Source organism: Cervus elaphus, chromosome 11 (genome assembly GCF_910594005.1).
Source record: "Cervus elaphus chromosome 11, mCerEla1.1, whole genome shotgun sequence".
NCBI lineage: Eukaryota > Metazoa > Chordata > Mammalia > Artiodactyla > Cervidae > Cervus > Cervus elaphus.
Window position 1 is genome coordinate 7411264 of NC_057825.1, and position 12623 is coordinate 7423886.

Sequence of the window (12623 nt, forward strand, 5' to 3'; positions counted from 1 at the left end):
AATACCTGTCTGCACACTCAAGAAGTAGTGAATTCAACAAGGGGTGGAGCTGTTTATCCTGACAGAAGCTGAGGAAGGACAGATTTGCTGGTGTCCTCTGTCCTCAAGGGCTGTCAGTCACACAGAGGAAAGCCCGGCTTAGTGAGGGCAGAGCCAGCCAGGACAGCACAGGGCAGTAGATGGGGTCTGGTGGGGCTGACCTCAGATCCTGGTGCCAAGGGTCACAGAGGCCATTCCAATCCTGGCTTTGGGGGCCGGAGGGGACGAGATGTCTCGGAGATCCTTAGGATTTTTTTGGTCTTCGCCACACCCCCTTGCCCCTCAGGGTCATGTGTCCCCACAGCTGTGCCCCAGGCCCCTCCCATCAGCTTAGTCAACGTGCTCAAGCTGCGAGAGTTCAAGATTTTATTTTAAAACAATAGTAAACAATTTCGTTGATTTTTCTTAAGTCAAACCACCTCACACTTGGCTTGTCTCAGGCAAAAAAAGTAAAAAATAAAAATAAGAAGGGAAGGAAAGGAAAATGTGGGGACCAACCAACCTTCCCCAAAATTAGGCCCCTGGTCCTGGCGTCTGGAATGGCTTTGGACACTGTCTTGAACAAATGAGAAAAGAAAGCACCAAAATATTGTGCTTCAGCAGCAGGTTAATAACCTCCATAAAGAAAAGGGGGGGGGGGGGGGGGAATCGGAACGCAGGTCCCGAGCAGTCTGGTTCCGCTCTAGAAGCTTCCAAGTCTGGAAGCATCTCCTCTCCACAACTCCATTTCAAAGAGACTTCAAGATTGGGAGGAGCTGGCCTCCGAGCTGGGCCCTGGGGATCTGCTAGCCACACCCCGGACACAGGCCAGGGTGACCCAAGCAGGTTCCCAGCCTCTCGGAGGGGGTGGGAAGGACGAGGAATGCTCAGAACACACAGAGGGCGGGGGCGGGGGGGGGGGGGCGCTGGGGGACGAGACAGTAGACACCACTGCCTCACTCCCCCCACCAGTTCCCACTCCCTCTGCAGTTTGTCTGGGTGGAGATGAAGACGAACCACTACCGGACGGCAGGACAGGAAAGAGCTGTAAACAGCTTGGGTTTGCTCACCCACATGTGCAGGCTCTTTTTGTCAGAGAGGGACCACTGTCTTGGGGACAGGGGACCAGAGAAAGCCCTTGTGGTGCAGGGTCGATGCGGGCAGGACACAAGGACAGCAGCGCCAGACGCGCGCTCTCTCTGGGCCCAGCCCCACGCAGGAAACACTGACCGAGGTTCTGGAATGGCATTGGCGGCAGGAAGGACGTGGGGATGCTCCCTCCCCTGGGGCCCCCAGGCAGGCCACCTCTCGGGCCCAGGGCAAAGCGCCTGGGGAGCTCACCTGGGCCCCTCAGTACACAGGGAGGCCCCCGCACAGCAGGCTCTTCTAGCCTCCTCTCCAAAATTCCATCTGCCTTTGACAAAACCCAAAAATAAATAGTGTGCACTTTTCACGCCACCTGGATTTCCTGGCCCTGTGACCAGAGGTGCGAGCCCTCCTCCTCTACCCCACACCCCGGTGCCCATGCCAAGGGCACGCTCTGCCCGACTGGGGGCTGGCAGCAGCACTGTGAGGGTCTCTGGCCATGAGGCCACTCCCCCCCAGCAGCAGGCCCTCCAGGGTCCTGGCTGAGGGGCTGGCTCAGCCCTTTGGTCCACTCTGTTCATCAAAATTAAAATAAGCAAAAAAAAGGCTCCACTCGGTGACTTGGGTCTGTAGAGGTCTCTGCTTCGTCCCTCTTACTGTCATCCCATCCATCCTGCAAGGAATCGTGCAGGCCAGATCTGGAGGCTGGAGCCAGCCACGCTCACCCGTCACTGCAGCTTCGTCCCCAGCTTGCGTTGTCTGTTCCTACAAAATGGGGGTGGGGGGGGTCAAATGAGGGGGCTCCTGGCATTCAGTGAGCCGCCCCGCCCCCTCAGCTGTCCCCTTCCTACCTCCAATCCCATCAAAATGAGTGAAGGCCCGCTCCCAGGGGCCCCCAGGGTCGGCTTGAGCCGAGCCAATCAGAGCTCGTGCTCGGGGACCTGGGACTTGGGGCAAAGGGAGGGTCAGTGTCTCAGCTGGGCCTGCACCCCGGGTGCTCAGCTCTGGAGTCCAAGTGCGGAGCCAGGAGCCAGGCGCACGGCTGGGGCCAGGATGACAGAACACAGGCACGAGGGACCTGGCTGGATTCCAGAAAATCTGGGGCGCTCCCACTTACAAGTGGGATTCTGTTATTATCAAGCAAAACAGACGAGAAGATAGTTGAGTTCTCCGTCTGGGATATATGGAAGCAGAGAGGGGAACTGCTGACCCAGTGGATCCCAGTACCTGATTTGGGGGCATGGCTGTGCCTACAAAGGGCTCAGGAACCTGAGGGAATCAGGGATAGTCCTGTTCCCTGGAGGGCCTGGCTGAGGCTCAGATAGGAGGATGGGGCTCGTCAAGAGTCCCACCTGAAATGCAGAAACCCAACTGTACCCACGGATCCTGTATGATGCGGCCCCAGCCTCACCCCCTGGCCAGCCCCCTTCTTCCCCTGGGCTCTGGCCACATCTGCCTCTATCTGCTGACTCAGAAGCTTTATACAAGCTGTTTCCTATGCTGAGAGCATTCTCCCTGTCAAATCCTAACTCCAATGGGCCCGCTTTCTCCCGCCACGCCCAGCCAGCATGGCCAACCACCCCAACCCCGCATCACGTTCCCGCCGCAGGCTCTCAAGACCAAGGCCCTGGTCACACAGGTAGGTGCCTGATTCCTCGTGACCATCCCCTGCCGGCCACCACCCTCCTGCTCTCTGCCTGCCCCCAGCACACAGCCTGGCACGGAGCAGGGGCACGTGGAAGTTTCGGTGAATGAAGGGAGCAGCGGGGCGGCTCCAGGAGCCAGGTGGAGAGCCTGGGCCAGCTGCGGCCTCCGCCAGTAATGGGATTGACTGTTCTAACGCCCTCAAATCCCCTTTCCTCGCGGAGACAGGGCTTTACCTCTAAGTTCATTAGGATAATATAGACCATGATGTCCTGGACACATGTCCCGACTGCGGGGACCCCGCCCTGCAGCTCCTCTCACCAGGAACCCAGGGCTCCTCAGGAAACCTCCCAGGCTTGCATGGGAGCCCAGTCTTGCCTCAGCTGCCCTCTGAACCTGTGAAGGAGCCAGGCCTTCCCCACCCCAGAGGGCACCCCACCCAGGATTTGAGGTGCATGGACAGGAGAGCTGAGTCAGAAAGCGCCAACGTCAGCTCCATCCTGACTTGCTCTGCAACCTCAGGTACCCTTAACTCACCATGCCGAAAAGGGTCTGGGCAGAATAGCCCCGGGGGGTATTGACACAGGTCCCCCTGAGAGTCCTGGCCGCCCAGCTCTCTGGTTCTGGGCCACAGACGTTAAAAGCATGGCTCTGAGCCCAACAGCCTGGGTTCCCAGTCTGGCTCCCACACCTGAGGTCTGCATATCCTCAGTCAAGTGACTCATCTCTGAGCCTCAGTTTTCTCATCTGTAAAATGGGGTCCAGGGGAGGACTCAATGAGGCGGTATAAGAAAAGTGCTTAGACAAAGGCCTGGTTCTTGGGGTGCCTTCCAGAAATGCGAGCAGTGCTGCCTGAGGGCTGCACCCCACTGAGCCAGGACCTGGTGACCGCAGTCCCCTTGACTTACCTGGCTTCTGCCCGGGTTACTGTGTATTCAAACCAGAGGACGTTGGGAATAAGGCTCGTGTCTCGGATTAGGAAGAACTCAGAGATAGGCCTGGAGAGACAGACACCCCGCAAGCCAGGACCACATCAAGGTCTGTCACCAAGCCGGACGTCCCCCCCCTCCACGGGGCTGGCAACACACCCTCCCCATGCCGATCACAGTCTTTGCCCTAAGACGGGCCACTAAGAGACCCAGATGGGCCACAGGTGTGACACTCAGGCTGGGACACGGCCCCAAGATACATACAGTCCAGAAGGACACACGCTGCTTTCCAAGCCCCCGAGAGGCCAGGCGAGGACAGAGGCTTCTGGACTGAGAAAACCCCTGGGGGGGGATAGAAGCCAGGCGAGCGGGCCCTGCTTCCTACGCCCCTGCGCACTGGGGCCTTCCCCGGGAGACTGAGGCTGGGGTTGGCATGTCTGGGTTCCCCCCACTGATGGCCCCTTGGCGGGAGGGGGCCTGGGACATAGTGTCTGGGAAGGTGCGGGGAGAGGGGACAGCAACACGGGCGGGAGGCAGTTACCAGGCTGCTATCCTAGGGAATAGCGGGGTGAGGACCTCCTGGGTGAAGACGAACCAGGCGATGGCCATCAGGCCTCCAGCGACGCCCCCATAGAGCACTTGGCTCCAGGTGTGGTACAGCAGATAGACCCTGGGCCGAGGACAGAGGCGAGTTCACAAGAGCCAGCCGGAGACAAGCCCGCACAGCCCGCGCCCCCATGCCCAAGTATCAGCTTCCCCGGGGAGCCCTGCACACACACGGGAGACACCCACAGAAAGGACAGAGTCCTGGGGCCACACGGACTCAGAGCTGCTTCCAGAATCAGGCAAGGGGCCGCACCCCAACAGGGGCGCCCCCGACTCTATAGAGGTGAAGGGATGGCTTGGCTGGGATTTGTCCCCAGCCCTCGAACTTCAGAGTATGTCTGTGAAGGGCTCCTTCAGGACATGGCAACAGATGGCTGACGCTGGAATCACGGCCCCCACCAAGAGCAGAGAGCAAGGACTGGGCGGCACGGGGCAGCTGGAGCCTTGGCCTTTTAACCTGAGAGGCTGGGGGCCCCCTTCTCAGCCCTGCTCATAGGCTCCAGGGCTCGGGTCCACCGTGAGGGCCCAGAATTCAGCCAGACCTCAGTGGGCAGGGCGGGGGCAGGGGTGGGGGGGCTGCCCCCTCCCGCTATACCTGCTATAGGAGACTAGAAAGGCCACAGTGAGGAGACCCAGCGAGAGCACGTGCCTCCACAGCAAGTCCAGGAACCTGGCGTTGTTCGTTTGGTGCATTCTGGGAAAACAACCCTGTCAGGCAGCCTCAGCCCACAGCCTGGGGCCCCGGCCCCCCGCACACACAGCCCCCGGCCCCCATCTGCAGGCTCCCCGGGAGCCTCTTGCCTTCGCTGGAGCTCCTCCCACCCCTGGGAGGGGCCGAGCCCCAGCGAGCGGGCATCCCAAGTGCTCGCGGCACTTTGGCTCACCTTAAATACAGAAAAAGGAAGGAGTAGACGGAGAAGAACCACATAAACTGGGAGTGGCTGGAGGGCATCCCGTACTTGGTGCTCACTGCCGGGTGGGGGCCTGCGGGGAGAGAACAGGGCGTGGTGGGGGACGCGGGCCTCCCAGGGATGCCCTCACCTGGCAGGCTCCCGAGGCCTGGGCCCTACCTCCACAGGGTCGTGGCTCCTGGATGACGTGTTTGATCAGCCAGTTGACCCCCTCGTTCAGCGCCAGGCCCCCCAGGAACGAGATCTGCTGGGAAGATGTGTGGTCAGCGGGGCCTCTGGGTAACCTGCTGGCCTCCGACTGAACCTCCCAGACCCGGGGACAACCTGGAACCAGCCAGGAGGCTCCACACACTTCAAGAGAGGTGGTGGCATGGAAGGGAAAGCAAAGCACCTGGGATGGGATGGGGAGGCCCCTCCTCCCTGGGGTGGGGCCGTGGGGAACGGGACTCACTCACCGTGTGCAGCTCCCGTTTGAATATAATGAGGGTCACGAAACCAACAATGACAAATACAGGGCTGAGGCTCAGGTAGGCGAGAACGTGGCCAGAGAGGTCACCTGGGAAGACAGGGAGGACATGAGGGCAGGGAACGGCCATCGAAGACGGCCTGGCCCCCAGCAAGTCAAGCCGGGCCTGGGTCAGAGAGGCGGTCCCAATAGGGCCCCAGAGGGCAGGGCCAGGTGACCGGAGACGCCTCTGGGTACTGGCTGACCACACCACCTCGGTCACAGACACAGTGTGCCAGGGCGTTTACTGAGCCCTCAAACCCACAGACCGTGAGTGTAAAGCAGGTGCGTCACTGGGCCCATTCTACAGATGCAGGCACTGAGCCCTAAAGGGGCTGCATGACTGGTCCAAAGTCACACAGCAGGAAGGAGGCGGGGTCTGACTAAGATCCAGGGGATGAGATGGCTGGATGGCATCACTGACTCAATGGACAGATGAGCTTGAGTAAACTCTGGGAGTTGGTGATGGACAGAGAGGCCTGGCGTGCTGCCGTCCATGGGGTTGCAAAGAGTCGGGACACGACTGAGCGACTGAACCGAGCTAAACTTACCCATTATCTCGCCAAAGCAGGAACATGAACCTGGCTTTGTCGGGCCCCAGAGGCTGGACTCTGGACCAGGAGACAGCCCAGCAGGCACATGGATGCCTCTGGAACACAGCACTGTGCTGAGATGGGCCCAGCCAAGCCCTGGGCCTCCAGGGGAACCTGGCACTCTCTGGACAGCACACGGACTTGGGTCCACGCTGCAGACTCAGACAGGGAGCAAGGCCGGTCTGCTCTGCCCACTATGGCCGCCTATTGCAGTAATGGCTACCTGCTGCCGCTCTACTGGCAAAACAAATGGCCGCCTATTGACCGCTGCCTTCTGCCCCAGAAAGGCCTGGGGGGGAGGCAGTGTGAGGATCCTGAAGCCAGCCAGCAAGAGCCAGCTGCCCCCGTGTTCAAGGGCAGGGCTGACACCAAGTCCAAAGGCTCCCCTCGCCACTGGAGGCAGGGCGGCCACGTGGCCGCTCTGGGGTCAGAGTGTGCGGTTCAGCGCCCAAGCCAGCACTGGCGGCTACACGGACTCCGGCAAGGACTTTACCTCCCTGACCCACGGCTCTTTCACCTGTGAACCAGGGATATCAGTACCCACCTCCTCCAGCCATGGGAGCGTTGACGTGTGAGGCCTGTGTGATGCCCGCCTTGGTCCCTGGCACCCAGGGCACTTTTAGGTTTGGAGAACCCAGAATCGAGAAAGGGCCCCACCACCGGCCTGGCCTCGCGCAGGCAGCAGGGAGGTACCCACACAGAGCTGAGCCCCACTTCCAGGCTGAAGAGATGGGCACACACCTGGCCTTGCCCACACTTACCCAGGGTAGGGCAGGCTTTGAACTGGCCTGGGAGAACAGATTAGCCAGTGCTGCCCCAGGCCCGCTGAGTGATACCGGGGTGAGTCTCTTCCCTCTTCCGGGGCTCTGTCTCCTCATCCACACAGTGGCCCGGCCCCTTCCAGCCCTGAGATTCTGGGTCTCTCAGCCATCCACCTAGTGCCCATGACCCTGGGTCGTGCAGACAGGAAGTGGCTGGCACCCCCAAACCTCTGGCCACTTCCATGGCCTATCCCACAGCAAGTGCTACCTTATAACTTCCTGCAGATGCTCTCAGCGACTCTGGCCTCACCATTCTCCAATCAAAGCCCCGAGTGGCTCTCTCTGCCCTTGGGATAAGTCCCACCTCAGCCCAGCTCATCACGCCCTGCAATCCTGGCCCTGCTTCCCTCCCACCCTCTGCTCCAGTTCCAGGGACTACATTCTAGCTCCCTGAATACACCGGGCTCTGCCCTACTTCCGGACTCTTGCACATGGTTTCCCGCACCTGGGAGGCTGTCTGGGTTAACACGACATAAATTAAGCACCCACCACAGTGGCAAAAAAAAATAAAAGACGCTTTCCTGCCATTGCAGAGCTCTCAGAATCTGTAACCAGGGCGTCGTTTATGACACCACTCATTAGTGGAGACATCTGTCCAGTATCTTTCTCTTTCTCTAGAAAGCAGGCATCATGAGTGCAGGAGTGCAATCTCTACACCTCACTTGACCCCCAAATCCAGCACAGCACTCAACACTTAACTGGGCTCTAAAATGATGTTAGAGCTTCCCTGGTGGTTCAACGGTAAAGAATCTGCCTGCCAATGCAGGAGAAATGGGTTCGATCTCTGGGTTGGGAAGATCCCCTGGAGGAGGAAATGACAACCCACTCCAGTATTCTTGCCTGGAGAATTCCAAGGACAGAGGAGCCTGGCGGGCTATAGTCCATGGGGTCGCCAAGAGTCAGACACAACTTAGCTACTAAACAAAAACAAAATGATGTAAATGAACGGAGGAAGGAAACAAGAGTCAGTGTGATGAGAGGTGTGAAGGAGAAGTGCAGGGGGGTCACAGAAGAATTAGCAGGGGACTAGAAGACCCTCAGAGAAGAGGCCCTCAGGCTCAGCCAGGTCTCTCCTCTGGTCCCTGAAAAGGGTCCTTCATCACAGCCTGAGTCATGCTGCTCACATCTGCCAGGTTCGTTCCTCTCACTGTGAGCACCCAGAAAAGCTACTCCCTGCCCAGGGAGGGGAAATCATGAAGGTGCTGAGACCTTAAGGCAAGACTCTTCCCTTTTCCAGGGTGCAGTTTCCCTCCTGTATAGTGGATTTTGTGCCCCCCTCCCACCTGCGCCCAGTCCAGGAGTTCAGGGACATATCCATCTGTTCACCATTCAAAACACAGGGCGGAGCCCAGGGCTGGCATTCAGGAGGCACTCAGTGGACACCAGCTCAATGAATGACGGGTGAACGGTGGGCAGGCAGGCAGAAGGCAAGCTAGAGCAACAGAAGGGCCGCCCCACCCCCCACTAGAACCCAGAACACCTAGGGTCAAAGTTCCCTGGCATCCAGCCCTGGGGCCCTCAGCAGGGCTAGGTTCTCAAGTCTCTGCACAAGCAGGCCCTTCCTGGGGTCACCAGGGCTCACTGAGAAGACACCCCCCAAACCCCAGCCTCACCCAACACCCAACCATCCTACACAGAGATGGAGGCGTGGGTTTGAGAGGGTCCTGGGGAGGCGGGATCACGTTCATTGCAATTATCTCTTGAATGTTTACTCTACACCAGGCACTGCACTCAGCATTTCTCATACCTCCTGTTTCTGATTCTCGCACCACCACTAGAAGGAACGCACTGTGATCAGCTCCACTTTGAAAAGGCACAGAGGGATGAAGTCATTGCCACGGCTTGAACTCTGACCCCAAGTCCCAAGCTCTGCAGCACTCTACTAAACCGCCTCCGGAACAGGTCACTCCAAGACCTGCCAGGTAGAAAGCCCTGAGCTTCCAGAGCTGGGTCCGACGGGAAGCTCCAGGGGCTGTCTGCCCCCACCCGCCCCCAAGGTCCCCTGAGTTGTGGAGCAGTGCTCTGCCCAGGGCGTGGCATCAGAAGTACCCCAACAACGAAGAGCTGCCTGGCCTCGACTGGCACACTCCCAGCAATGGGGAGCTCTTTCTTACGGCTGCCCAATAGCACTGTTTGCAGAAAGCAGGCACTCCCTATGAGCCGGGGAGAAAGTCCAGCCTCTCCGGCTCCGAGAAGGGCAGGGAAGAAAGGCCCTGGTCCAGGCCAGTTATCCTTTCCCACCTCACCCAGACCACCGCCCCAAGACAGCCCACCGGCGCCCCGGGACCCAGGGGAGCTCCCCGGACGCGCAGCCGCAGAATGCGCGAGAGACGCTCACAATTTCGCCCAGCTCATCGCCACACCACTGCGCCTGCGCAGCGCGCGCGCCGGCCGAACCCCTCCATGGCTCACTGTTTGACAGTTCCTACCCGGGTGCCCCGGCGCCCCCTTCGCGGGCTTGCGCCTGCCAAAACACCAGGCACTGACAGGCCGGCCTCGGGAAGTCATCCTCGGAGCCGGGGTTGCCTTTTACCTGCAGGATACTCGACGTGGGTGAGGGTCACCGGCCGCCATGAAGCAGGGAGCGAGCACTGTCCGTCCGCTGCCATCTTACCCGGAGACCGGGCTTCGCACAGCAGCCAATGGGGAGCCAGGGGGGCGGTGGTCCTGACCTATCACGCTGGGGAGCCTCCTCTCACCCAATCGAAGGCCGATACAGGTAGCGGCGCAGCCATTCAGAGTGCAGGCCGTGGTGCTGGCCCGAACGGCGAATCAGAACGCAGGGCCCCTAGGAGCCTGTTAGCCGTCCCAGCCAGCGCCCAATCCGGGGCGAGCGCAGGTAAGTGCCTGACCAATCAGAGAGGAGGAGGGTTTCGGCGCACAACAAGGGACAGAACAGCCAATCAGAAGGTGAGACCGGCTCGCCGTGTGGGCAAGGCGGGCCAATCAGCCCCTAGCTTGGGGGGCGTGTTGAACTTTTGGTGGGAGCTTTGGTTTTGCGGGGACCTGCGCGGAGTGAAGACTTCCTCAGTACTCTGATCACGCCCGGGGTCTGCAGGTGCCTGGGCTCCCGTTAGAGTGCGTGCTCGAAGAGGGGAGGCAACCTCGGCGCGTTGGGGTCTGAATTCATCTACTCTTAGTTATGCGAGTAAACAGGCCAGAGACTCAAGGGAAATTTATTTTCCTTTGCCCTTTTTACTGACCGGCAACAAGACAGATCACACAAGACGGACGACCTTTCTATTAAAGGTGGGGGAGGGAAATCCCAGGGCGGGGCGCACAAGTCAGCCCCCCAAGATGCTTAATGGGACGGAAGCTTCAGTTCAGCTCAGTCGCTCAGTCGTGTCCGACTCTTTGCGATCCCATGAATCGCAGCACATCAGGCCTCCCTGTCCATCACCAACTCCCGGAGTTCACTCAAACTCATGCCCATCGAGTCGGTGATGCCATCCAGCCATCTCATCCTCTGTCGTCCCCTTCTCCTCCTGCCCCCAATCCCTCCCAGCATCAGGGTCTTTTCCAATGAGTCAACTCTTCGCATGAGGTGGCCAAACTACTGGAGTTTCAGCTTCAGCCATCAGTCCTTCCAATGAACACCCAGGACTGATCTCCTTTAGGATGGACTGGTTGGATCTCCTTGCAGTCCAAGGGACTCTCAAGTTAGTGCTGAATTGATGCGTAATTGAAATTAAGAGACTCTGTCCCTCATTTCATTTGGTTAACACTGATTTAGTCACATTTATGCTGCTTAATGAGGCATCTTGGAAGCAAACACCTATACCTCAGTTTTCACAAAACATTCCTCTCAGTGTCCTACATGGGGTTGCATGAATTAACCAGGACTTACCGCCCACCTCTCCCTCTCCTACCCTCACTATCTCTCTGGCTAGATTGCAGTGCTTACAATCTAGATAAGGTGCCCGGCTCCTCTTGTCTACTGTCCTTTGCATATGCTGTTCCTTCTGCCTGGAATGCATCACTTCTGCCCTCCTCTGCCTGGCCAAGTCTGGCTCAGATGTCTGATCTCACTTACAGGTTTCCATGGCCAGGAAAGGGGCTTTCACTGGGCTCCCACCGTTGCATCCCCTCTCCTACCCCAACACTGACCACTGCTGGACTGTAATTGAATAGAATTTGTATCCTGCTGGTGTGTGAAAATAGTATAAATCTTAATTATGTTGATTTGGTTGATAGTGCTTTTCAGGTCTACTATATCCTTCTACTTTTCTGTCTATTCATTCTATTAATTTTTGAGAGTTTGATACTGAAACTCAAACTAAAAATCTATCTACTTAAAAATAATTGTAATATATAGTGGAACTATATGTAACTTTGTTCTATATTTCCCAAGTCTCCTGTAAATGTGTTATCATACTTTGATAATTTAACAAATCAAAAAGAAAAAATGTATATATAATATATATGAAGCAGGAAACTGTGATACATAACTTAAGGAAAAATTGACCAATAAAACTGATCCGGGAAGGTTGTGAGGAAGCAGCACGCAGTTTGCAGCCATCATTTCTTCCGCCTTCAGTCTCTGGATCTTTTGTAGAGCTTCCAACAGCGCTATGTTGGGACAGAGCATCTGGAGGTTCACAACCTCTGTGGTTCATCGGAGCCACTACGAGGAGGGACCAGGGAAGAATATACCATTTTCAGTGGAAAACAAGTGGAGGTTACTAGCTATGATGACTTTATTCTTTGGGTCTGGATTTGCTGCACCTTTCTTTATAGTAAGACACCAACTGCTTAAAAAGTAATCCATGAGACAGATAGGAAGAGGAACACCTCTTAATAGAGGTGCAGTCTCTTTAAAGGATCAAACCCTTGAACTCAGCATCCTAGAGATGTTTGTAAATAAACTTACGGCATAAATCCTTAACACCTCTTCTCTGAAATATGGAATGTGATAATTGAACACGTGCTTACATTTTATTTGGGCAACATTGCATTATTAGTTTGTTAATTAAATATGTATTTGATTAAAAAAAATAAAATAAAATAAAACTGATCCGGGGGGAAAAAAATAAAAAGAAAATGGTGCCTGGATTGATCCAGTAGATCTGGGTTATAACCTTGGAGTCTACATTCTTGTTCCCCGGGATTCTGATATAACTGGTTTTACCCGTAGTTGGCGAAGACCTGGGCAACGTAAAGTCAGGGCTTGTTATGTATTGGAGCCTGGCCCAGGCTGATGCTAGAACACGTGCCTGATAGACGACCTAATTGCTTGTCAGGAGAAGTGAGAATACAGCGGAGTGGCTCCCTGACCAGAGTGGCTTATTCTGAGAACCAGCCAGGCAGCTCGAGTCCACACCATGGACGAGGCTGGAAGGACTAGGGAGATGATAGTGACTTGGAACCAACCAGCAAGCCAGGACGTCCCTCGGGACTCCTCAGCTGGACTCAGCGCTCCATCCGATCCAGCCTGGGCTTGTCTGGGTCAGCAGGCTCCACTTCCCTGCCACCTGCCCTCAGCTGCTTCAGGCACTGCCTCTGTTAGCTTC

The 12623-nt window shown here is 57.0% G+C and overlaps 2 protein-coding genes across 3 annotated transcripts; one reads left to right on the forward strand and one right to left on the reverse strand.

Moving 5' to 3' along the window:
* Positions 1-391: 391 nt before the first annotated feature.
* DOLPP1 (dolichyldiphosphatase 1) lies at positions 392-9766 on the reverse strand. 2 transcript variants are annotated; one of them, XM_043916642.1, is made up of 8 exons: positions 9647-9766; positions 5650-5750; positions 5354-5438; positions 5168-5267; positions 4879-4977; positions 4219-4347; positions 3657-3746; positions 392-1869 (listed from the first exon to the last, which is right to left on the reverse strand). In XM_043916642.1, exons 1-8 carry the CDS (start codon positions 9720-9722, stop codon positions 1833-1835), a joined length of 717 nt encoding a protein of 238 aa, XP_043772577.1. In that variant the 5' UTR covers positions 9723-9766; the 3' UTR covers positions 392-1832. The 2 variants fall into 2 exon arrangements, with proteins under 2 accessions (XP_043772577.1, XP_043772578.1); XM_043916643.1 differs by lacking the exon at positions 9647-9766 and adding an exon at positions 6251-7442.
* Positions 9767-11636: 1870 nt separating this feature from the next.
* Positions 11637-11930, forward strand: LOC122702811 (cytochrome c oxidase subunit 7C, mitochondrial-like). The gene has a single exon (XM_043916644.1). It carries the CDS (start codon positions 11685-11687, stop codon positions 11874-11876), a length of 192 nt encoding a protein of 63 aa, XP_043772579.1. The 5' UTR covers positions 11637-11684; the 3' UTR covers positions 11877-11930.
* Positions 11931-12623: the final 693 nt, after the last annotated feature.